The sequence below is a fragment of the Macaca thibetana genome, chromosome 7 (assembly GCF_024542745.1).
Source record: "Macaca thibetana thibetana isolate TM-01 chromosome 7, ASM2454274v1, whole genome shotgun sequence".
Classification (NCBI taxonomy): domain Eukaryota; kingdom Metazoa; phylum Chordata; class Mammalia; order Primates; family Cercopithecidae; genus Macaca; species Macaca thibetana.
In genome coordinates this window covers 32701107-32726170 of record NC_065584.1, presented here as the reverse complement: position 1 = coordinate 32726170, position 25064 = coordinate 32701107, and the positions used below count along the sequence as shown (strand labels likewise).

Below are 25064 nucleotides of genomic sequence, written 5' to 3'. Positions count from 1 at the left end.
TGGAGCGTCTATGGGGGAGCCTTCCAACCTGCCCCAGTGAGCCGCGGTCATTGCATGGAAGAAGCAAGAACACCAGAGACCAGAGCAGGCTTTATTGGGGCTAGGTAAACCCCAGGGAGAGGCAGGATGTGAACCGCGGAGAGTCATACACAGGCTGCGCTTTCGCTTGTCCTCTCTGTCTCAGTCTCCTGAAGAGCCCGAGGAAGTCAGGTCTCCCCACCATGAGTGACAGGAGTCTGGCCTGACAGAGTTGGGCCTTCAGAGCCAGACAGGTGGACCATGTAGGAAGCGCCACCTGGTGGTGACTGGGATGCTGGTGGGGAGGAGCTGGGGGCAACAGTCTAGTGGAAGTTTCCCAGGTCCCACACCCCGGTGACAGGGTGAACCCTGAGAGGAGCCCCCAAACTGGGGGCGATTGTCTTTGGGACAACCACTCACCCCAGTTTTTCAGAGACCAGAAGCAAGACGTTTCTGGCTAAGAGCCATGGATAGTTGTTCCATACATTTTGTGGTTTCTTATCCCAAAAGGACATGAAGTCACAGTAGGCAGTGACATGGTAAACAGCCAAAGCCTGAGAGGGGATCCTGATGGGCACACTTTGTCTCAGCTGCTTTGGCCTGGAGGCTGAATGAATTGCTGTCCTTTTGCACCCCTGGGGCAGGCTGCCCCCCTCCCCCCACACAGCTGGCCCCACTGGGGAGGAGGGCTCTTGATTCTGGTTTCAGACTTGCTCTAAGGGGCAGAGCTGTGCATTCCTTCCTCCCCCCATTCCTCTTATTTTCTTCCCCTCCCTTTTGCTCTCCCAAGTCTGAAATTGCAAGATAGGGGGCATGGTCAGGAATGGGGGGGTCTTCCTGTCCCCTACCTCATCCCTCCCCACACTACAGATGGCATCCTTGCTTCTGAGCCTCTCTAGCTGCAGTGACAGCTTCCGGTGGAAGAGGCCCACTCACTGTGTGACTAAGAGGACTAGCCAGGACAGTCTGGTTTGGGTCCACTGAGCCAGTGGATCAGTGTCCTGAGAAGAGTCTCCAGAGACGTCCTGAGTAGGGCACAACATGGCAGTCAGTCAGTCACAGCACCTCACAGTAGGGTGCAGCAGGTGGTCAAGAGCTCAGCGCCAGTGCCACAGAGGGCAGCCTTTAACATGGTGAGTCCACATGCTCAATGGGTCTGTTGACTCATGGATGGAAGGTTCAAGCTGCTTAGCAGGGCAGGCCTTGACTGCCCCCACCTCCAGCTTTTCCAGGAGCTGACCCTTCCTGGGTGGTGGCCATAATTCTGAGGTCCCAGTGGGAGCCCAGTAGGACAGGCAGTGCCCTCCATTCCTCGCCCGAAGCCCGCTGATAGAGGGCCAGCCCTGGGTGTCAGGCAAGGAGGAGAGGCGATCCAGACCAGGCCAGCTGCTTCCGTCACCCGCTCTACCCTCTTACCCCACCAGTTTGCTCCACTGGATGGTACTGAAAAAGGGATGGGACTTGAGTTTGCTGACACCACCTTCTCCCACGCCCAGGCGCCGGGTAGGCTCGAACTGCAGCAGCTGCAGAGAGAGGCCCAGTCAGCTGGCCTGCCCCACTCCAGCTGTGAAGGCATGGGGTGACCTCCAGGGACTCCAACCACTATGGCCCCTAGGGGGCCTGCTCCCTGGCAACCTGGCCCGCGGAACCCACATTTTACCCTGGGGACATTAGTGGTGGTTGGCCACCAACATGTAGAAATGTGTTGACCCTACTGTCCTCTGCATCCACATCAGACACTGAGCACGAAGCACATGTGGTGCAGACACAGTTCTGTGCCCCTCCCAGCACCTTTCTCAGGCTAGGCAGCTGCTTCCTCTGGCTGGGCTACACCTCACCTCAGTCAGCAGAGAGGCCGCCGGACGACTGAGCCACTCAGGCAGCTGGAGCTGGGTGTGGGCCTGGATTCCTGAAGGGTGGCTCTGGGACAGTGCCTGGGAGGACACAGGGAAGGGCCTCTGAGGAGGCGACCCCAGGACTGTCTACATTACAGTGGCAGCCAGGATTTTTTTTTCCCATGTCACATCCCATGAGGATGATGACAATAATTATAGTTGCTAGGGCCAGACACTGCCTGATGGCTAAGCAGTGCCTTTACGTTATCCACGAAAGGCAAGAAACAGGCCCAGAGAGGTAAAGGGATTTGTGCCGAGTTCAGGGTTTGAACCTAGGTCTTGGCTCCAAGCTTGCTAGAAGCAACTATCTTGGGTTGCAATCAGGGCAGGCACTCTTGAGAACAGTGATGGAACTTTTCTCCTTATTTAAAAAATCCACATTGGCTATTCATTTGGCAGCAGGCCACGGCATGCTACCATCGGGGCCAAGGCAGGGGCGTGGCAATAAAATAAAATAGGACCTCTCCACACCCCAGAAAGGCACAGCTTTGGGGAGCAGAGGGTCTGTCTGGAGGGAAGTATGAACTTCCAGGAACCCCTAGGAGGAAGGCCAGGAGCTCTGGGCTGGAGAGGTGAGAGGAGACAGGAAGGAGAGAGCCACTCTGCGGGAAATTGCAACCAGGACTCTCAGGGGCCCTGTGCCATGGGATGAAAGCAGGAGGGAGCCCGGATGGACTGGTCAGATCTGGACTTCAGTTCACGCTGCATCCATTCTGGCTATTTCCTGCTCAAATGCACTTTGGCCTCTCCCTTGTTGCCTACAAAACTGGTCTCAGTTGTGGTGCTGAGCTCATGAGTGAGCAGGATAGAAGGCAGAGCCATCTACTGTTCCCAAGAGTGCCTGCCCTGACTGCAACCTGCAAACACAGGTTCCTGGAGTGTTTGCGGGGGATCTTTTGAGCTCTTGGCTGACCCAGGCTGGACAGGGCAGCTGCTTGCCTGGCTGAAAGAGCCCCTCTCTCCCATCCTCCAGCGAAGGTCTGGGAGTGGCAGCCCACGAGGGCATAGGTGGGAGGAGTGAACAGTGGGCTCAGGAGGATCGAACAGAATTCCAGGGAAGAAAGGCTGTGTCACATTTTGCGCTTCCTCCAAATCTGACACCACCTGGGCCCAGGCTCTCTCTGGCAGAAACCTTCGCTGACCACCCCACTCTACTCTCATTCACAGAAGTTGACAGTCTCCTTAGCTATAGCCAACTAATGTGTTGGGAGTGCTAAGTGTGTCCCTGGCTTTGGGGGCAGCTGTGCTGGCAGGACAGCCAGGCAGTCTCTGCCCAGACTGAGTGACTGGACTAAGCCTGGCCCATCCCACACTCAGTGGCACCCACCAGAGCACTACACCCAGCCCAGCCACTCACCATTCCTGTAAGCAGTTCATACAGTAGAGACCCAAAGCTCCACCAGTCACAGGCTTCTGTCAGCTCAGAAATCCCACCCACCTCTGTGGGAACAAGAACACGGGTCCCAGCCTCACCCAAGAGGGCCTCTTCCATTCTCCTCAGCCTACCCAGACACCACCCACCCCCTCTGTCATTCTCAGACTCTGGGCGCAACCCCCACAAAGGCACCCAGGTGCTAGGGCCCACCCCGGCCTCCCCCTTCTTGCCTGGGGCGCTGTAGAGATTGTCCATGGCCTCCCCGCAGCACTGGGGCTCCACCTCTGACCACTGGCCAAAATATGTGAGCCGGATGTGACCTCCAGTGTGTAGGAGGAAAAAGGAGGGGACAAAGATTGAGGACAGCTGACATAGGGGAGGGGGTTCCAGGGCTTCCCCCAACAGTCATGTGGTAGGAGCCAATGGCCTTGCTGGGCAGAACCTCTGCAGGGGCACAGCACCCTGAGGCCCACAGAGCCCACAGGGTACTCCCAGGAGCCTCAGCCAACAGACTCCGGCCTAGGCCCGCTGAAAGGCCGGCTGGGGCCAGGGAGGAGAAGACAACCTCGGAGGTCCCCTCGACTTTGGGGCTCTCTCGTCCTCTGCCTGAGGAGGCTTTGGGGGCTGCCCCCCTGAGGGGTGGGGAGGGCACCTACCTGCCTGGTCCAGGAGCAGGTTCCCGGGGTGGAGGTCCCGGCACAGCACCCCCTGCTCATGCAGTGCCTCCAGTGCCACCAGCATCTCCGCCGCCCACTGCTTCACCTGCTCCTCTCTCACACTCCAGGTGGCCCTGCCACAGCCCCGGCCGGCCCCATCTGCTGACAGGCAGCTCTGATCCGTGCCTCGGCCACAGCCCCCTAGCACCAGGCCGGCCCCCTCGGGAACCCAAGTGAGTCCCTGAGGGGGCCCAGCGTCTGAGTTCTGGCCAGCCCGCCTAGCTTGACGGTGCAGGTGGCCACCTGGGGCCTTTGGAAGGTCCGAGGAGCCAGAGGTGCTGGTCCTGGCTGTGGGTTCACCTTCAGCCTCCCTCTGGGGTCTGGTGGATGGGTCCTCCCCGGCTAGGGGAAGGCTCGGAGAAGTCCTAGGAGGCTCCAGGGCGATTCTGTCCTGGTCAGGGATGTGGCCTGAGGGGAGCCTCGCTGGGGTCAGGAGGTTGAGGTGGGGGTTGAGCTGAGCCTTCATCCTCTCCTGGGTAGAGCCAGAGCTGAGCCCAGAATGTCGGGGGTGCGCCTGGGAGAGCAGGTGGGACCAGAGAGTGCCTCCTGGGCCATGCAGAGGGAGCGGTGAGCGTGGGGACAGGGAGAAAAAGAGCATGGATGCCAGGGCCCGCTCCCACTCCTGCCTCCCCTGTCTTGGGCACAGACTTTTTTGCCTCTGGGTGTCCAGGCCTAGTTCAGCCCCTCACCTCTGCTCCCTCCCACCCCTCAGCTTAGAATGCCCTCTGCCCTCCTCTTGACCCACCTAAAGCGGGCCCAGCCTCACAAACTGGCACACCACCGACAGACGTCCAGCACTGCCAGTGTCTGTGGTTTGGGTGGTGGGTTCACTAACGTGAACACTGTTTTTAGGGAGACTGATATAAAGAAATTTAAAGAAGGCCAGGCACAGACTGATGATGACTATGTGTCATGACCCCAGATGTGGACCTCACTTTAAAAAGTCAATACAATCATAACTTCAGTCACCACCACCCTGTCTGGCCACTCCCAAGGGATCGGCACAGTCCAGAAAAATGAAAAGAGCCAACGCAGGAGGAAACAGCGACAGAGGAGACAGCTGCGATTCTCATGCCCACCCACGATGTGGGCATCCTCCCCAGGATGTCCCCTGCCCCCTTGGCAGCACACACAGGCCCACAACAGCCTGACTGGCCTCCAGAAAGGCCGGGTCCCCTGGTCTGTGCTGTACATCTGGTGCAAGTTCCGCCCCTCCCCAGGTCTCAGCTTTTTTTTTTTTTTTTTTTTTTTTTGAGGCAGAGTCTTGCTTTGTTGCCCAGGCTAGAGTGCAGTGGCATGATCTTGGCTCACTGCAACCTCCACCTCTTAGGTTCAAGTCATTCTCCTGCCTCCGTCTCCCAAGTAGCTGGGATTACAGGCACGCACAAGCACCCCTGGCTAGTTTTTGTATTTTTAGTAAAGACAGGGTTTCACCATGTTGGCCAGGCTGGTTTGGAACTCCTGACCTCAGTTGATCCGCCTGCCTCGGCCTCCCAAAGTGCTGGGATTATAGGCATGAGCCACCACGCCCTGCCAGGGCTCAGCATTTTAAGAGTTGACAACATATCCCAAAGTCCTGGGGAGCTGACAGGGGCCCCCAGGCCTGCTCACCTTGCACATGCTCCAGGTGCAGGAAGATGGAGTCCTCGCTCACGAAGTACCTGAGCAGCTTTGTCATGTAGGGGACTCCGTGTGGGATGATGGTCAGCCGCTCCCGGCTCACCATGTGGCACCTGGGTAGGCTCTGGGAGGGGCAGGGCAGGCAGATCAGCCGGGGACAGGCCAGAGACTGCTGCTGTTAGGGGACCTCCTAGCCCTGGCTTCAGGGGCACCCAAATGAGGGTGGAGCAAATGCCTCCCTCAGTTCCCGACCTGTCCTTACCCCCATTGCCCCTGTAGAATCCGGGTCCTCCACCCTCTAGCCAAAGAGGGGGCAGTGTGTGTGCATGTGTGTATTTGTGTGTTTGTGTATTTGTGTGTGTGTATGTGCATGTGTGTCCATCTGGAAAGCGGGGCATGTTCGGGTAGAACAAGCAGCTTTTGGGGGAGGGAGTGTAGGCTTCTAATGCAGGTTCTGGGTAGGAGTTTCCAAGAGCCCTGAGAAAGATGCAAGGGGAATGCAGAGTGGCAGGGGCAGGGTGGCACCTGCCTTCACCACGAAGGTCCCTCCTGTTGCTGGGTCCTGGACCAGCTGCACCTGCCAAAGTCCAAGAGGCACTGGTTAAGGCATGTGCTAGCTCCTGGGGCTCCGTGACCCCAGCCTGACCCCCTCCCAGGTTCCTCCACTGAGGCTGGCTCACTCCAGTGGCAGGGCAGGGAGAGCGGGCTTTGGTGGCACTCCTGAAGCGGACATCAATCCTATCCTGCTCATCCACCCCTGCTAGACCTGTGGTCTCAGATGCTGCCTCCTCCAGGAAGCCTTCCCAAGATTACGGGGGCTGGGGTCCCTAATCTGTCTCCAGTGCTCTCTTAGTTCACCCTCAGGAGAGCCTCTTCACACTGTCTAATCTGTCTCCCTACTGGACTGTGAGCTCTGTATTCCCGGAGCCCTGCACAGTGCAGGGATGTAGTTGGTGCTGGACACACACACTGCGAGCAGCCCGAGCCTCGGCTCACTGTGTGTGGGGTGCGAGAAGAACGCCCTGCCCATGCTGGGCCAAGCCTCACATCGCCTAAGGGGAGGGCTGAGAAGCCCTGTTCCACCTGGACCCCCAGAGATCAACTGAGAAGCCCTGTTCCACCTGGACCCCCAGAGATCAACCCCTCACCCAAGGCCTTGGCCAGAACCCCACCATCCTGCAGGGTCTGAGGTGTCACGGCTGGAAGGGACCTCAGAGCCAGTCACTTCCCCTGCTTTTTTTTTTTTTTTTTTTTTGAGACAGAGTCTCGCTCTGTCGCCTAGGCTGGAGTGCAGTGGTGCGATCTCGTCTCACTGCAAGCTCCACCTCCTGGGTTCATGCCATTCTCCTGCCTCAGCCTCCCAAGCAGCTGGGACTACAGGTGCCTGCCACCACGCCCAGCTAATTTTTCGTATTTTTTAGTAGAGACGGGGTTTCACTGTGTTAGCCAGGATGGTCTCGATCTCCTCACCTTGTGATCCGCTGGCCTCGGCCTCCCAAAGTGTTGGGATTACAGACATGAGCCACTGCGCCCGGCCTCTGATCTCTTGCTTTACAATTGAGGAAGCCACAGCTCTGAGCTGACTCCAGGTCTCCCCAGCGCAGCCACGTTGTGTGGGCTTGGCATGCTGCGTTCAGGCCTCTTCCCCACTCCACTCCACCCCCTTCATTTACACAGACCCCCACGACGCAAGTTTATCTATGTGAAAAACCTGCATATGTACTCCTGACTGCAAATAAAAATTACAAACAAATAAGTAAAGTCCTCTCGGAGGCTTTCCTTGGAGAGCAGCCTCTTCTTGTGTTGGTTTCCACTAGAGGCAGAGGCTGTCAATTGCAAGGTCAGGGTCGTGTTTGGAGTAGGGCCCTTTTCTCATCTGCGTGGTGGGCAGGGGCGGGCCCCAGCAGGAGGAGCGGGCACACAGGTACGTCGAGGGCGGGAACAGGATTCAGCCCAGGTGAGGGCATGTGGAGGCAAGGCCCACACCCTGGGGTTGTGACTCCTTGGCTGCTGGCCTGCCCTGTGGACATTCCCCAGGGAGGCCGTGGCCAGCCATGGTGGGGGGTGGGAACTGGGCCCTGAGGCCAGGCTACTGGGCAGTGAGGAAGGCCACAGCTTGGGATCAGGGTAGGGGAAGGGGCACTGGGCTTCGATCTTGGGCAAACTGAATTGATTTTCTCATCTACCAACCAGGAATTCCAAATGCCCACCTTCCCTACATCTCTGGATTGTTGAAGCCATACAGAAAGCCCTTGGTGAGGGCCAGGTGTGGTGGCTCAGGCCTGTAATCCCCGCAATTTGGGAGGCCAAGGCGGGTGGATCACCTGAGGTCAGGAGTTCAAAACCAGTCTGGCCAACATGGTGAAACCCCATCTCTACTAAAAATACAAAAATTAGCTGGGCGTGGTGGTGCCCGCCTGCAATCCCAGCTACCTGGGAAGCTGAAGTAGGAGAATCACTTGAACTCGGGAGGCGGAGTTGCAGTGAGCCTAGATCATGCCACTGCACTCTAGTCTGGGCAACGGAGAGAGACTCCATCTGAAAAACAAAACAAAACAAAAAACAAAAAACCAAGAAAGCCCTTGGTGAATGGAAAGGCTGTGAGAATGTCAGGGATCACATGTGCCAAGTCACATGGCCTCTCTGAACCTTGCTCCTTTTAAGTACAAAATGGGGTCATAGCAGCACTTCCTTCAGGGGGTCATGAAGAGGATTCTCTTAAAGCAGGCGATTCAGGCACAGCAGCAGCCTGCACCTGCCGCAGAGCACACCTTTGACAACCTGTCGTGATTATTACCAGTGTCATCTGAGGGGAAGCCCACCCTGGCTATAAAGTGCTTACTCTGTGCCAAGCACTTTACATAGGTTGTTTAACTTTATTCCCACAATCCTGCCAAAATTCAGGCCTGAGCCTCAGAGAAGTTATGTGGCCTACTGTCCCACTGCTAAAAAGTGGTCAAGTCAGGACTTGAACCCAGGCAGGTTGATCCCAGAACCCTGCAGACTTTACTGGAACTGAGAGCACAACCAGGTGACCTTGGCACGGGCCTTCCCTCCTGAGCCTGTTTCTCCATCACCAGTGAAAGGAAGGCAGTGGGCTACACGAGCGCCCAGGATCCTTTTCGCAGCAGGAGCAAGGAGTCCTCTCCGACCACCAGAGGTCTCTCCTCCAACAGCCAGAGACTGAGTCCAGCCTGGGCTTGGCTCCCTGACCAAACTTGTGCAATATTTGAAAAAGCAAGGAAGAAAACTCTGGAGTCATTTAGGAGAACAGAGTTTCCCACAAATCCTGACACCCCGGATAATTCCCCACCGTCCCTTGCCAAGTGGGATTCCCCGCCACCTTGTCCCGGGCAAGGGCCTCTGATTGACAGAGTCCAAAAAAACCAGTGAAGGAGGGAAGGCTGAGGAAGCCAGAAATAAACCTTGATCCATACACTGAAAGATTTCTGCTAAAAACATACTAAAACCACCCTCAGTATCCAGAAAGAATTAGACTAAAACATTAACAGTGATTATCTTGGAGTTAGGTAGGATTCAGGGGATTTTTTTTTTCTTCTCCTTTTTCTTTCATTATATTTCAAAAGGGCAGCAAAGTAGGGGGCATTTTCCCATTCATTCAACCAAACAAGAAACCCCTTTTACTCAGTGGTTTGGGAGATGGAGGACTGTCTAGTCCCTTGACTTCTTTATTTATTTATTTTTACTTATTTATTTTGAGATGGAGTCTCACTCTGTTGCCCAGGTTGGAGTACAGTGGCGTGATCTCAGGTCACTGTAACCTCCACCTCCCAGGTTCAAGCAATCCTCCTGCCTCGGCCCCCTAGTAGCTGGGCTTACAGGCATGCGCCACCATGCCCAGATAAATTTTGTATTTTTAGTAGAGATGGGGTTTCGCCATGTTGGCCAGGCTGGTCTTGAACTCCTGACCTCAGGTGATCTACCTGCCTCGGCCTCCCAAAGTACTGGGATTATAGGCGTGAGCCACCGCGCCCAGTCTACTTCTTTGTTTATTTATTTTTGAGACAGAGTTTTACTGTCGTTGCCCAGGCTAGAGTGCAGTGGTGTGATCTCAGCTCATTGCAATCTACGCCTCCCAGGTTCAAGCGATTCTCCTGCCTCAGCCTCCCGAGTAGCTGGGATTACAGGCATGCGCCACCACACCTGGCTAATTTTGTATTTTCAGTAGAGACGGGGTTTCACCATGTTGGTCAGGCTGGTCTCGAACTCCTGACCTCCGGTGATCCACCCACCTCAGCTCCCCAAAGTGTTGGGATTACAGGTGTGTGCCACCGAGCCCAGCCCCATTGAATTCTTTGAACCTCAGTTTAATTCTCTGTAGAACAATTATTAAAATGCAGCACTGTCCAATTGAACTTCTTATCACGATGGCAGGATTATATGTCTGCACTGTCTAATATGGAAGCCAGTAGCCACATGGGGCCATTGAACACTTGAAATGTGACTGATGAACCGAGACACAGATGACTTCATTGGTAATGAATATGAATGCAGAGAGGCTTATGTGGCTAGTGACTACCATGTCGAACAGCACCATATAAGCCTTTGCTCCCCCATGGTGACTGTGAGGACTTACTGCCACAGCTCTGTAAATGAGAAGGTTCCGTACAACTGTTGGGTGAGCTTTCCATTTGGGAAGATGGAAGGCAAAAAGAGCGATTGTTGTAAATAAAGAGACCCACTGAATTCTTGGGACAGAGGGACCATTAAAGTTTGGTGAAACATGGTAAACCTCTTCTTTAAAGATGCACAAAGTATCAAAATCCCAGGAGGAATCTCCCATGGAACAAACAAGCCTAAAGATTTCAAACAAGTTCTTAAACTCAAAGGCCCACAGGGGCCAGGCATGTGAGCAAAGGGGCAGGGTGGAGGCGCAGACGGGAGGGCTGGTGCCCTGTCTAAAGCAGGCATATCCTCCTTCATTCCCTGCTGCCACAGGGGAATGGGAGCCCAGCGTTTCCAGATCTGATTTTTTCAAGAGAAGCAGGAAATCTGGACTTTTATAAGAATCTGCACATTTTTAAATGTTGGTAACAACTAAAAAACAAACAAACGAACAAACAACACCCTGTGTTTAAGCCAAATAAAACAAGTGACTTGGATGACCTTCTTTTTCTTCCTCCACCCCATCTCAGAGCCTGGCTCCTGCACGAGGCTCAGCAAACACCGGTGACGTCTCCCTGGCCCCCAGGCTCTGAGGCCAGGCCCTCGGGTATTCTGGCTGTTTCCCAAGTCCCGATCCACCCACCTCACTGCTCCCTGCCACCATCTCTTCAGCCCCTATAGTTATCCCAACAGCCAGACACGTTAGGGATCACTCAAGCATCATCCCGAGCAAGCCCTTTGCTTCCTCCCTGGGCCTGAGGGCTGCTGCAGGCTGGCACTGCCCACCTCCCCGGATCTGTCTGGGCAGAGCTGTGGAATGGAACAAGGGTGACAGTATATCCAAGTCTGGCTGCAGGGAGCCAGGCCCAGGGGTAGTAACACCTTTCCTAATTTGGGGAAAGTGATGGCTTGGGCATGACACAGGGAAAGGAAGTAGAATCTCAGGAGGGAGGTGAAGTCCTTAAGTTGAGTATCCCAGACAGGATAAAAAACAAAAAACAGAAGGGCAGCCCTGAAATAGAATGGGGCGGGCCAGTGCCTCATGCCTGTAATCCCGAGCGCTTTGGGAGGCCTAAACGGAGGTGGAGGATCACCTGAAGCAAGGAGTTTGAGACCAGTCTGGGCAACACAGCGAGATCGCTCTACAAAAAATAGAAGAAATTAGCAGGGCTTGAGACTGTGGTCCCCGCTACTCAGGAGGCTGAGCTGGGAGGATTGCTTGAGCCTGGTAGGTCGAGGCTGCAGTGAGCTGAGATCACGCCACTGTACTCCAGCCTGAGCTACAGAGCGAGACTCTCTGTCAAAAAAAAAAAAAAAAAAAAAAAAAAAAGAATGGTTGGGCTTGGCCTTAATTTGTGCTTTCCATCTGCAGGGGCCTCGATACACCAGATTCCTACACCACTTTCCTGAGGCTAAACAAGTTTGGGGAATTCTGTGTCATAGTGTACATCTGCATCTACAAACTCTAAGAACTCCTATCATTAAAAAAACAAAGCAACATAACTTTAACTCACTGTTTTCCTGTCATACTCAGCTCAGAACCCCTCTTGCCATAACACGTATGGTTCAGCAGGATCTTACTGGGAGGCACGGTGTCAGTCACCTCCCAGCCAGTCCCTGGGAGCAGCTGTGCTCAGCCAAGGTTGGGTCGTGGCCACTGACACTCGAGCACTGGGGAGGGGACCATGGCAGATGGAAGCTGGCAGGGCCTGCGCTGACAGTCTGGGGCCTGCCCCAGGGACCCAGGAGAAGCAGCCAGAGTAAGGCCCGGGAACAGGGGCGTGCGTGCCTCCCAGTTCACTCCTGTCACTTGTATTTAGAGCCATCAAACATGTAATCAGTGTCATAGCATGTGCCAGGTCTTTCCCCAAAATTGTTTTACCTCCCAGATCACCCCATAGACAGAGAATTCTCATCTCACTTTCCAGAGGATGAAACCACAGCTCAGAGAGCGGGGGGCTTGCCTGTGGCCACCTGGGGTGGTGCCCAGCACGGGGCCTTCCCGCAGGCAGCATGTCATCCTCTTGCCTGTGGGAAGCACAGGACTGTCTCCTTTTCTCTGCGGGCCCCTAGATCCACCAAAATCACCCAGCGAGTATGTTAAATAACAGATTCTTGGGCATCTGTATTTTTAGGAAGCTCTCCATTTAGCCAGCTTGGTTAAGAACTTCTTGGGTGACTATTCCAGGGTTCGGGGAAGAGGGGAACCTCATACTGGCTGGACTCTCATTTGACCTCATTCTCTATCCTTCTGATTTCCTCACTCTAACAACGAGTGTCCTGAGTAAGGGTTGAGACGTCGCCTCCTATCTTCTTGTCTGCCCTGACTAAGGCAAAGCACGCGAGATGGGATTGAGACAGGGTAAAGTTATAGTTAGGTCAGGAGAGTAAAAAAGGGTAGACTTGCCAAGGGCCTGGGCAAGGAAGGGCCAGCGCGGGCCCTCTCTGGACAGGTTTCTGGAGTTGAGCACGTCCCAGCCGCAGGAAGTCCCCAGCTGTGCTCGGTGGAGTGCCTTGGCTGCAGCCCTGGGGTTCAGGGTGAGTGTGGTGGGGGTGCTGTGGGAAGCGGGAAGTGGGCGTGAGCACGGCCTCGAGGGCTGGCAGAGCGCCCTGGGCACAGCTCCTCACTCCTCCTGCAGTTTCTGTCCCAACTCTCCCAAGGAGCAGGTTTTCTGGGTCTGAGCTGCAGGGCTGTGGAAAGAGCCTGTCTGCCTCTTCTTTTTATATTTTATTTTATTTTAATTTTATATTTTATTTTATTTGAGATGGGGTCTTGTTACGTTGCCCTGGCTGGCCTCTAACTCCTGGGCTCAAGCAATCCTCTTGCCTTGGCCTCCCAAAGTGCTGGGATTCAAGGTGTGAGCCACTGTGCCTGGCCAATTGGCCTCTTCTCGTTCCCTGTATTTTCCTCTCCAGGACCTAGGACCAGAGTCATGCGTGTTGGGGATGGAGGAGAGGTGGGAACTGCTGGACACAACTGCACTCCCCTCTGACCCTGCCCACCTCCTCTGGAGGAGTGGGGGCCACTGCTACAACCTGCTTTCAGCACATCACATCTCTCTCCCCAGTACCACCCCAAATTGCATACCCTGTTTCCCTCCTGCAGGGCAAGTGTCCACTCACTCACCTTCTCGATGACCCCGACCACCCTGCAGCCCCTCAGCTGCTCCACAGCAGAGCTCAGCGTGCGGATGGGCCGGAGCCTCAGGCTGCTGAAACCCTGCAGAGGAGGGAGACAGGCCACAAGCAGCCTCAGAGCCAAGCCCTCCTTGGCCATGGCCTTCTCACCGGGCATCAGGCAGGAGCTTCTGGATGCAAGGAGAGCAGTAGGGAGGGCAGGGGTACAGGCAGGCCCCACCCCACAGGGGCAGGCTGGGTGGAAAAGCTGGCCTCAACTGACAGGTACCCATACTGGTCCAGGGTGGTCAAGCCAACTTCCCTGCTCAGCCCACCCAAGGCCCATGTTCTCTGGGCTTCAAAAGTCCCCTCTCAAAAGCCCCATCTAGGCCAGGCGCAGTGGCTCACAACTGTAATCCTAACACTTTGGGAGGCCGAGGTGGGCAGATCACTTGAGGTCAGGAGTTTGAGACCAGCCTGGCCAACATGGTGAAACCCCATCTCTACTAAAATACAAAAGTTAGCCGGGCGTGGTGGCGCCTGCCTGTAATCTCAGCTACTTGGGAGGCTGAGGCAGGAGAATCGCTTGAACCCGGGAGGTGGCGGGTTGCAGTGAGCCAAGATCATGCCACGGTACTCCAGCCTGGGTGACAAAGCGAGACTCCATCTCAAAAAATGCAGAAGCTCCCAAGGTGGGGGTAGGGAAATAACCTGGGAACCTGTGAGTCTCACAGAACATGCTTTGTAGACCAAGCACGTACTCTGGGGAAAGGCAGCCGTACGAGATGCAGTGAGCCAAGGAGGGTTGTGTGAGTGCAAGCATCCATGGGGTAAGAAGCACGCATGCATTTTCCACCCTCACTAAGCACTTACTGGTTTAGAGAAAGCCATATGGGGAGAGTGTGTGTGCACATGTGGGTATCAGGGTCTGTTCCAAATTGCACGCCAGTTCACAACAGAGAAAGAATCAGGAGACTCTGAGTGTGGACACACGTAAGCGTGTAAACTGAACTGTGTGCAAGGCTGGCAGATGTATATGTGCACGCATCGCAAGTGCTCTGTGAGGGAGGCAGACTGGACTGGAGATGACTCAGTGAGTTGTTTGAAAATGAGTGAGCCATGAGGCATGGGAGAGAGAGGAAGCCAGGAGGAGATGATGGGCCTCCCTGGCACACTCCAGCCCAACTAACGATCTCCACTGCCGGCCTCTGCCCTGCAGCCCAGGGCCGGCCTGTGGGTGTCGGGGCCTCCGCAGTCTCCCCTCAGAGCCTTTCTCCTGCTCAGGCCTTTGGGCGGGGGGTCTCCTCACCGTGCTGGGGCTGGCTCCACTGCCCAGCGGCCGCTGCAGGTGGCAGTTGAAGATCTCCTCTGCCCGCCGCAGGTACTTGGTAATTTTCAGCTTCACAGCCTCACGTCGCTCCTTGTTGGGGTCAACTGTGGGGGACGAGGGTCACCAGGGTCCCCAGCCACAGCCTCGGAGAACTGGAGTTCCAGCTCCCATTGCCTGCCCTCTGCTCTCCCGAGTAGGGAGCTCCTGTTTCTAAGCCTGGTTCGGCAGATTCTGCCCCCAGATTGCTTCGTGAGCCCCTCCTCTGGGGCGGGGGACCAGCCAGGAAGGAGGAGGAAGGGAAATGGCAGGAGGAGGTTAGGAACCAGGGTCACTCCTCAGCAGACAACACTTCACCGTTAGCACCCACCGCCTTGCTGGCAGCTGTCACACCCTGGAAAGGGACAGGGTGGGGATTTCCCCATCCATTTTTTTCAGAGGAGGGGACAGAAGATTCCAGAGAACATTGCTTCTTCCATCTCTGATGCCCAGTGTGAAGAAGGCTAGGGTGGGGACCAGGATAAAGGAATTGACTGGACAGACTGGAAGCCCAGGCTTGAGGGGTCTCTTCAGCCGGAGGGCAGGAAGGGCCCAGTGGCCACCCCAAGCCTGGCCACCAGCCTCTCCCCTGGCATGGAAGTTCCTCATGCTGCCCTGGAGGGACCTCCCCTCTCACCTCTAGGCCTTGACTGTTCTCTCTCTGGGACTCTAGCCAGTCCTTCAGCTGGATAATGCACCTACCATTCTCCAGTGCTCAGATTAGAGATCTAACATCTAGAAAATGCTCTAGGCCAGCCCAGTCTGACCTCAGTTTCCCTCTTTCCTCTCTTCACTTCCCCCCTAATCCTCTTCCTACCTGAGACTATAATGGTCCAAATCAACTCATCAGTCTCCCCCCACTAGAATGCAAACTCCCAGAGGGCAGGAGCCCAGCCCAGCTCCAGGGACAGGCAGTCAGGTGTGGAAGGCCAAGTACACAGCCTGTGAAGTCAAACCCCAGCTCTGCCACTTGATAGCTGTGGAACCTCGAGCGAGCTATTGAACTGCCCCAGGCCTCAGCTTCCTCATCTGGAACACGAGAATTTACAGTATATACAGTAATTTCTATTACTGTGACGCTCAGATGAACGAATCTACATGAAGCCCCTTAGAATGGTGCCTGGCACGTAGGAACAGCTTAATAAGTGCCAGCTATCATTGTCCTTCACGGAAGCCCTGCAGGCCAGCATAGTGCCCTGTTCACCCAGTACAAATGGACAGAGGACAGGACAGATGGATGACAGGAGGAGTCCTGCACTGGCCCTTCCCCACTCACCCCAGCCCTGCCCAGCCCCGGTCCTCACCATGTATGCCACGGAGCAGCACGTCCACGCCATTCTGATAGTGGTTGAAGGCCGCCTCATAGTCTTCACCAACGTCGCGCTCCAGGGCCAGCCGGATCTGCGTGGCCGCATCCACCAGATAGTCACGCTTTGTCACGTCAGACGCCCCCAGAGCCACCCTGTTGCGAATCTGCTCCAGGTACACGCGAGCCTGGGACCGTGCTCGTGAGCAAGGCTCAGGCTCCAGGCCGGGGCTGGGCAGGCACTCGCAGGCCACCAGGCTCATGGCTGCCCTGCAGCTGGGACCTGGAATGGGCAAATGTATTAGGGAGGACCTAGGTGGGTGCAACACCCCTATCCACTCCCCAGTTTCCTCCACTGAATATCAGGGAGACTAATATTCACCTCCAAAGACTGAAGGGAGTCAGAGCTAAAGTGGGTAAGGTCTTTTCATGGATCCAGGTCCTTCATAAGTGGTGGTAATGATAGAATCATCACCAGCTTGGGACTCTGTTTTCTTCCTTTTTTTTTTTTTTGAGACGGAGTCTTGCTCTGTCACCCAGGCTGGATTGCAGTGGTGTGATCTTGGCTCACTGCAACCTCCACTTCCCGGGTTCAAGCAATTCTCCTGCCTCAGCATCCTAAGTAGCTGGGATTACAGGCACTCGCCTACCACACCTGGCTATTTTTTGTATTTTTAGTAGAGACAGGGTTACACCATGTTGGCCAGGCTGCTCTTGAACTCCTGACCTCAGGTGATCTGCCTGCCTCCGCCTCCCACAGTGCTGGGATTACAGGCGTGAGCCACTGCGCCGGACTGGGGTTCTGTTTTCCTTTCCAATCAAATTCAGTTCAGCAAACATTTCTGGAGTATCTGGTACTGTGTTGAGCTCTGGAGAGAGCTGAGGATATCTGTGATCCACAGCCACCTTCACAGGGCCTCCATGGAGCACGCTTGATATCTAGTACGCATTCAGCACATGGAGGCCACACACGCTGATCTCAAATGCTGTTCCTCATGCTGTTCCCTCCACCCTGCCTGTTCTCCCCTCCCTGCTCCTCCTGTGGGAATCTAATTTACCCTTTGGGGTTTAGACTTCTCCGTGGACGGGACGGATTGCCCCTGCTGTGTTTGTTCCCTTGGTCCTGAGGTCGGTGTGGTCAGCGAGTGAGGACCCCTCCTGGAGCCAGCAGAGAGCTAAGCACAGAGCTGGCCTGTAAGACTTGTTGGCAGACGGAATGACTGAATGGCAGACTCGGTGCCACGTTGGATGGGGATAGAAGAGGGCAGGGTGACCCAGCCTCAGGGAGGGTCTCTGTCCTCCCGGCTTTACTTTTGAGAAGGCCATGTGGCCTCCAAGGACCTGACAGCAGCTTCTCCCTGAGCAGTGTGTGACCCAGGCGGCCAAAGGGATGAGAGCCGTGGCTGCGGGAAAGGAATGGGCTCAGAGAGAGGCCCGCGGAGCTGTCCCGCCTTTGCTCTCCCAGGTCTCACTGGGAATGGGCAGGGCCCGGAACTTACAACCCGAGGTCATTCGGAGAGAGAGAGAGAAGGATGGGCGGTGGGGCGGGGAGGGAGACCCACAGCCTCAGCCGGCGGGGAGCTGAACCCGGGCCAGGAGGCGGAGGGAGACCGCACCATCCCTGCTCGGCCAAGCCCAGGGGGAACTTGAGGCTCTGAGGCCTTGCTCTCGGGGGTGCCCGGGTGGGACTGGCTTCAGGGGCCACCCCGCCGGGCCGGGTCCTGCCGGGCAGAGCCGCTGGCCCCGCCTGGACACAGAAAGCGGCGCGTGCAACCCGCGGGGCCTCAGCCGCAAGGTGCATGGTCCCAGGGTGGAGGGACGGCCGAGGGGGCCCCTCGCCTGGGAGGGTGGAGGAGGGGCCGGACAAAACACCGTACCTGCCCGAGCTGGGAGCCCGGTCCGCGGGCCAGGCCTCCCCCTGACGCCACCGGCCCTTCACGCCAGAGCGCGCCGCCGCCGAGGCTTTCCGGCATCTAGCGTGCGGGGCCAGCCGGTGCAGCGCGGCCATTGGCTGCGGATTAGCTCATCCTTGATCCTTAGAATAAACCACCAATCACCGCCCGGTTCGGCTCCTGCCGGCCTTAAAGCCACAGGGTCTGCACTGCGGCGCTGTCGGGGGCGGGGAGGGGGGGGAGGGGGGGGGCGGGGGGGGGGGGGGGGGGGGGGGGGGGGGGGGGGGGGGGGGGGGGGGGGGGGGGGTGGGCGGCTTAGAGAGGGGAGGGTGGGATGGGATGTAGGGTGGGTGGGGACAGCAGGTCTAGAATCATCCAGGGATGCGGAAGGGGCTGCTTCAGAAATCTAGACCGTGCCACTTCTAGTACTTTTCTCATTCGTTACTTCATTCCTTTATTCAATGATTCAATGCTATGTATTGAGAGTCTACCATGCATGAGGAGCTGGGTGTTGAGATACAGCCGTGAACTAGCCAGCGCTGTTCACATCTGCATGGGGCTTACAGTCTAGTGAGGGCTACCGAGAGTAAAGAACCCAGCAATAGAAGGCTTTTGATATCGGAACCGAGCTTAAAATTCAAGACATAGGCCAGGTGCGGTGGCTCATGCCTGTAATCTCTGCACTATGGAAGGCTGAGGTGGGAGGATCATTTGAACCCAGGAGTTCAAGACCAGCCTGGGCAACATAGGTAGACCCAATCGCTATACAAATTACAAAATTTAGCCGGGCGTGGTGGCGTCTGCCTGTGTTCCCAGTTACTCAGGAGGCTGAGGTGGGAGGATGGATTGAGTTCAGGACGTTGAGGCTGCAGTGAGCCGAGGTCATGCCACTGCACTCCAGGCTGGGTGATGGGGCAAGATCCTGTGACACAGATCTCACCTGCAGGTTTGGTGCTGACTGGTTTCACCCTGTCCCCCGGATGCACTTGCTCTACCCCGGACACCCTTTCATACTTTCCCCCTCTGACTCCCACCCGTGCCCCCATCCTCACTCTCAGCCAGCGCTGTTGCTTCATCCTTCCCTTGACAATAGTGGCGCACAGACTCCCACAGGCTTGCTCTTGGCTCGCGGGCGGGGCTGTGCCCACACTCTGCTTCCAACCTTTTTCCACAGGTGACTGTCTGTGCCCCATCGAAGGCCACCCTTCCAGGTGGGCATCAGTCCCATGCCATCACCTTGGCGACACCACTCCAGCGATTCTCCCCTCTCCCACCAGATCCTTATCTGATACAAACATAATGCTGTTTCTCCCCTCTTAAAAACAAAACAAGAAAACAAATCAAAATACACTCTAGGCCTCACTTCTTCCTTTATCTACCACCCTATGTTTGCAGTATGCCTAATTTTCTTTCTTTCTTTTTTTTTTTTAGTAGAGATGGGGTTTCACCATATCGCCCAGGCTGGTCTCAAACTCCCGAGCTCAGGTGATCCACCCACCTTAGCCTCTCAAAATGTTGAGATTACAAACGTGAGCCACGACGCCTGGCCCAAAAGTAAACTTTTAAAATACATCCTATAGAATGGGAGAAAATACTTGGAAATCATATATCTGATAAGGGTCTAGTATCTAGAATATATAAAGGACTCTTAAATTCAACAATAAAATGACAACCCATTTTAAAAATGGGCAAGTAATTTGAATAGATATTTCTCCAAAGAAGATATGCAAATGCATGCCATAAGCACACGAGAAGATGCTCTACATCATTAGTCATTACAGGAATGCAAATTAAAATCACAAGGAGAGACCACTTCTCACCCACTGGGATGACCACAACAAAAAAGACAATAATAACAAGTGTTGGCAAGGATCTGGAGAAAACTGCATATTGCTGATGAGAATGTAAAATGGAACAGATGCTTTGGAAAGCAATTTGGCAGTTCCTCAAAAAGTTAAACATAGAGTTACCGTATAACCCAGCAATCTACTTCTAGGTGTATACTTAAGAGTATTGAACACATATGTTCACATAAAAACTTGCACATGAATGTTGATAGCAGCATTATTCATAATAGCCAAAAAGTGGCAACAACCCAATGTCCATCACCTGATGCATGCATAAAATGTGATGTATCCGTGTAATGGAATATTATTCAGCCATAAAAAAGAGTGACGTGCTGATACATGCTACAACGCAGATGAACCTTTAAAACATTATACTAAATGAAAGAAGCGAGTCACAAAAGGACACATATTGTATACTTCCATTTATATGAAGTTTCCAGAGACAGAAAGTTCACGTCAGGGAGGGGACAATGTGTATGGGGTTTGTTTCTTTTTGGGGTCATCAAATGTTCTAGAATTAGACAGTGGTAAGAGTTGTACAACCTAGTGAATAATACTAAGGACCACTAAATTGTATATTTTAAAAAAGTAAATTTTGGCCAAGTGCGGTAGCTCACTCCTGTAATCCCAGCACTTTGGGAGGCTGAGGCGGGTGGATCACCTGAAGTCTCCGGAGCTGGAGACCAACCTGACCAACATGGAGAAATCCTGTCTCTACTAAAAATACAAAAAAATTACCTGGGTGTGGTGGTGCATGCCTATAATCCCAGCTACACAGGAGGCTGAGGCAGGAGAATTGCTTGAACCCGGGAGGCGGAGGTTGCAGTGAACTAAGATCGTGCCCATTGCACTCCAGCCTGGGCAACAAGAGTGAAACTCCGTCTCAAAAACAAAAAAATAAAAATAAAAATAAAATGGTAAATTTTATGGTATGTGAATTATATCTCAATAAAGAAAAATTACAATAAAAAAGAAAGAAAAAACAATGCCTGAACTCTTGATCCTGCCCCGAAACCTTTTCCACCTGAAGCCTTTCCCAGCCCATTCTGATGATCTGCCCATCCTGTTGTTGCTCAGGCCAAACATTTTGGAACCATCCCGATTTCTCTTATTTTCTCGCACAGCCCCTTGCCCCTCTCCATTCTTTTTCACCAACCTCACTCACTCAGCTGCAACTCCTGGGATACACCAGGCAACTCTCACCCCAGGGGCTTTGCCCAGCAGCTGCCTTCTGGCTGAAATCATCTGCCACCAGGTATCTGTCTGGTTTTCCCCGCTCCTGGCTGTTTTTTATGTTGTTCTTTTTTCGAGACCAAGTCTCGCTCTTTTGCCCAGACTGGAGTGCAATGGTGCGATATCAGCTCACTGCAACCTTCACCTGACGGGTTCAAGCGATTCTCCTGCCTCAGCATCCCAAGTAGCTGGTATTACAGGCGCCCACCATCACACCTGGCTAATTCTTGTATTTTTAGTAGAGATGGAGTTTCACCACGTTGGCCAGGCTGGTCTCAAACTCCTGAGCTCAAGTGATCCACCTGTGTAGGCATCCCAAAGTACTGGGATTACGGGCATGAGCCACCACGCCTGGCCCCTGCCCCTGTTCTGAGGCGTTGCCCTGATGTGACTTTCTTGTGAGACCTACTCTGACCATACATCACCCACAACACCTTCATTCCCCCTTATGCCCTCTGCTCAGCTTCTTTTCCATTGTACTTAACACTGTTAGCTACATAACTTACTATTGATGCTATATAACTTACTTGTTTTTTTCTTTGACATGGTGTCTCACTCTTTTACCCAGCTGGAGTACGGTGGTACAATCACAGCTCACTGCAGTCTCAACCTCCTGGGCTCAAGCAATCCTTCCACCTCAGCCTCTTGAGTAGCTGGGAGTATGGGCACATGCCATCGTGTCAGCTAACTTATTTTTATTTCTTTATTTTTATTTTTTTAGTAGAGATGGGAGTCTCACTATGTTGCCCAGGCTGGTCTTGAACTCCTGGGCTCAAGCAATCCTCCTGCTTTGGCCTCCCATGGTGCTAGGATGACAGGAATGATCCACCACGCCTGGCCTGTTTTTATATTTCTTTCATTTCCTACCCCCAGTGTAAGATCCACATGGGCAAGGGGTTTTTTTGTCTGCTTTGTTCATCCCTGTATCCCAAGTGCCTGGAACAGCATCTGGCACATAGTATTATTCAATAAATATTTGCTGAATGAGTGAGTGAACACTAAAGAATGAGAAGGAATTAACCAGGAAAAGTGGTTACAGAGGGCAGTGGAAGGAAATGTTCGGGGAGGTGAAACAATATGTATAAATGTTTTAACAAACTAAAGGAGAAAAAAAATAACATTTGCTCATCAAACAGATGGCATAAAGTCATTTGATAAAATTCGTGATAAAGACAACCTCTTAACTTGCTTAACAAACTAAACAAACTCATGAATGTACTTCTTAACTTGATGAAGTATTATTTACCAGAAACTTAAAGCAAACACCATATGTAATGGTGCAGCATTGGAAACATTGACATAGTCCAACTATTTTTCTGGTGTCTGGAAGGATCCTGCTCCTCTACCCCTTTAGAAGTTAGGCTTGGCCATGGCCCTTGCTTTGAAATGCTAGTGAACAGAAGAATATGTGTTGCTTTAGGGTGGAAGCTTCCAAAGCCAGTGCATAATTCATCTCACTCCTTCCTCCTGCCTTAGTGATCCTGGAAGCAGCTGGCCGTGGAGATGCAGAGCCTCAATCAGCCTGGATCCCTGAGAAACAACAATAAGGGGACTCCTCCTCGGCCCTATAACTTATGTTGGACATGAAATGTGAATGAGAAATAAATTTCTATTGTGTTAAGCCACTAGATTTTGGGATCGTTTGTTACTGTAATATACCTTGACCTATCCTGAATGTTACATCCAATGTAGTCAGAAATGAACCAATGCTTCTACTCTTCTGCAATATACTGGAAGTTACAACTAATGCAATAAAAATTTAAAGACAAGCAAGAGGTTTAATAATTGGAAAGGAAGAGGCCAAATTGTCATAGCTTCTGGTGATGTGATCATCCACCTGGAAAACTCAATAGCAACAATTGGTGAGGCCAGCGATTCTCCTGCCTTGGCCTCCCAAAGTGCTGGGATTACAGGTGATCCTTGAGTGTTTTGACTGCAACCCATCACATAAGGTTAAGTGTGGAATTTTTCACTGGTGGTGTCATGTCTATGCTCAAAATATTTCAGATTTTTGAGCATTTTGGGTTTTGGATTTTCAGATTAGGGATACTCAACCTGTACACATAATCTATCAATTCTATTTCTAGATATTTAATCTAGGAAAATGCTTGCCCAGATACATAAGAATATATGTTGATATTTATGGCAGCAGTGCTAGCAATATTAAGAAATGGAATAAATTCCTAATACAATGCCATAAGTAATATCAATATGAAATGAATAATGTGGGATATTCATGTATTAAATTATTATTTTCAGCATTTTAAAAGAATGAAACTGAACCAAATCTATGTGCATGAATATGTACAGATCTCAAAAGCATATTCCCGAGTAAAAACAGTCTGCTTCTAAGTGCCACCTACAATATGATGCCATTTATATTTATATCTATATTTTTTAAATTGCTTTATTCTTTTATTAATCTTTATGCCGATGTAAACATCGTATTATTATTATTATTATTATTATTATTTTTTTTTTTTTTTTTGAGACAGAGTCTTGCTCTTGTCGCCCAGGCTAGAGTGCAATGGCGTGATCTCAGCTCACTACAACCTCTGCCTCCCGGGTTCAAGCGATTCTCCTGCCTCAGCCTCCCAAGTAGCTGGGATTACAGGCTCCCACCACCATGCCCAGCTAAGTTTTGTATTATTTTTAGTAGAGATGGGGTTTCACCATATTGGCCAGGCTGGTCTCGAACTCCTGACCTCAGGTGATCCATCCGCCTCGGCCTCCCAAAGTGCTGGGATTACAGACCTGAGCCACCGCACCCGGCCTGTATTATTTTATATATATGAAATATTTCATAACAAAACAAACTAAAAGGGAGAATAAATGTAAGTTTAAAATATCCAGACCCTCTAAAGGGTGTGCAGGGAAGTCTGTATCCTATTCTGTGCCTTCAGGACCCACTACCAGGTGCGGTTATCAGTTTACTGGGGCTCAGTCAATGAATTCTTCCCGTTTTTCCTGGGCATATTATACACTGTGTTGAACCTTGCTTTTTCTCATTAAACAATATATCTACCCAAAGGAAACTTGTATGCTCAATGGCAACAAATCCAAACTGTGTCAGTGAAACATACGATGTGTGTTGAAAACCCAGGAAACCAAACACAGAAATGACAGGAAATAAAGCTACATCTCATGCCCCAGCACAACTGCAGGGCGTGGAAGTAGCAGGAAGAGCAAGTGCCCCGTGTCTGTGGGTGCAGGAAGCGTGTGTGAGCGTGTGGGTGTTAGGTCCAGAAATGCAGGATCTGTGGGTTTTTGTTTTGTTTTGTTTTGTTTTTTTGAGACAAGTTCTTGCTTTGTCGTCCGGGCTGGAGTGCAGTGGCGCAATCTCAGTTCATTGCAGCCTCAACTTCCTGGGCTCAAGTCATCCTCCCACGTCAGCCTCCAGAGTAGCTAGGACTATGCTCAGCTAGTTTTTAAACTTCTTAGTAGAGATGGGGGTCTCTTGATGTACTCAAGCTGGTCTCATCCTCCCGGGCTCAAGTGATCCTCCTCACTCAACCTCCTAAAGTGGTGAGATGACAGGCGTGAGCCACTGTACCTGGCCTCCATTCACATTTTCGTGTTTCTGATCTGCTGGTTGGACTGGCTATCAGGACAATGCAGTACTAATGTTCATGCAGCTGTGTTGCAGCTGTATTTGCATCCTACTAGAACAGCTGAAAAAATTTCACCATTTCTATTTTCTTTACAAAGTACTTGCTTGACACCAGAATTTTAAACAGACTTTCTGACTAAGTGATCTTAAACATTCCATGGCCCCCTTTCTTAGTGTCCGGGTAATTCAGAATAGGTAATAGAAGAATTGTCAAAATCAAATGAAGTTTAAAATGCTTCATGGTTTTTAGAAAATACTTCATGAAAGGAAGGCAGAATGTTTAAAAAATATAATAATTAAATTTGAAGGACAACCTAAAAGGATCTACAAATTCAGAGCCTAACTGGCCTAAGACTCAGTGAGCCATCGCACACTGTGGGCACCACGGCACAACTCCAAGAACTCACGAGGAATTTCCTTCCCCATGTCACAGAGAGCTTTGT

The 25064-nt window shown here is 52.6% G+C and overlaps 1 protein-coding gene across 3 annotated transcripts; it reads right to left on the bottom strand.

Annotated features, from left to right (window-relative positions):
• Positions 1-76: 76 nt before the first annotated feature.
• On the bottom strand, positions 77-18019 carry RPS6KL1 (ribosomal protein S6 kinase like 1). 3 transcript variants are annotated; one of them, XM_050798767.1, is made up of 12 exons: positions 17917-18013; positions 16038-16322; positions 14677-14801; positions 13378-13470; positions 6154-6201; positions 5616-5748; positions 3945-4550; positions 3519-3608; positions 3271-3353; positions 1857-1952; positions 1435-1541; positions 860-1043 (listed from the first exon to the last, which is right to left on the bottom strand). In XM_050798767.1, the coding sequence occupies exons 2-12, from the start codon at positions 16300-16302 to the stop codon at positions 971-973; spliced, it is 1719 nt and encodes a 572-aa protein (XP_050654724.1). In that variant the 5' UTR covers positions 16303-16322; positions 17917-18013; the 3' UTR covers positions 860-970. The 3 variants fall into 3 exon arrangements, with proteins under 3 accessions (XP_050654722.1, XP_050654723.1, XP_050654724.1); XM_050798765.1 differs by having other exon boundaries at positions 77-1541; positions 17917-18019; XM_050798766.1 differs by having other exon boundaries at positions 77-1541; positions 3945-4145.
• Between the last annotated feature and the right edge of the window lie 7045 nt (positions 18020-25064).

Excerpts from the sequence above, each read along its gene's own strand:
- RPS6KL1 (XM_050798767.1), bottom strand. The coding sequence starts at position 16,302 with ATGAGCCTGGTGGCCTGCGAGTGCCTGCCCAGCCCCGGCCTGGAGCCT. Across the intron at positions 3,609-3,944 it reads CCTGCTCCTGGACCAGGCAG|GTCACATCCGGCTCACATAT; the intron begins GTAGGTGCCCTC and ends TACACACTGGAG. Across the intron at positions 1,542-1,856 it reads CGGCCTCTCTGCTGACTGAG|CTGCTGCAGTTCGAGCCTAC; the intron begins GTGAGGTGTAGC and ends CTCTCTCTGCAG.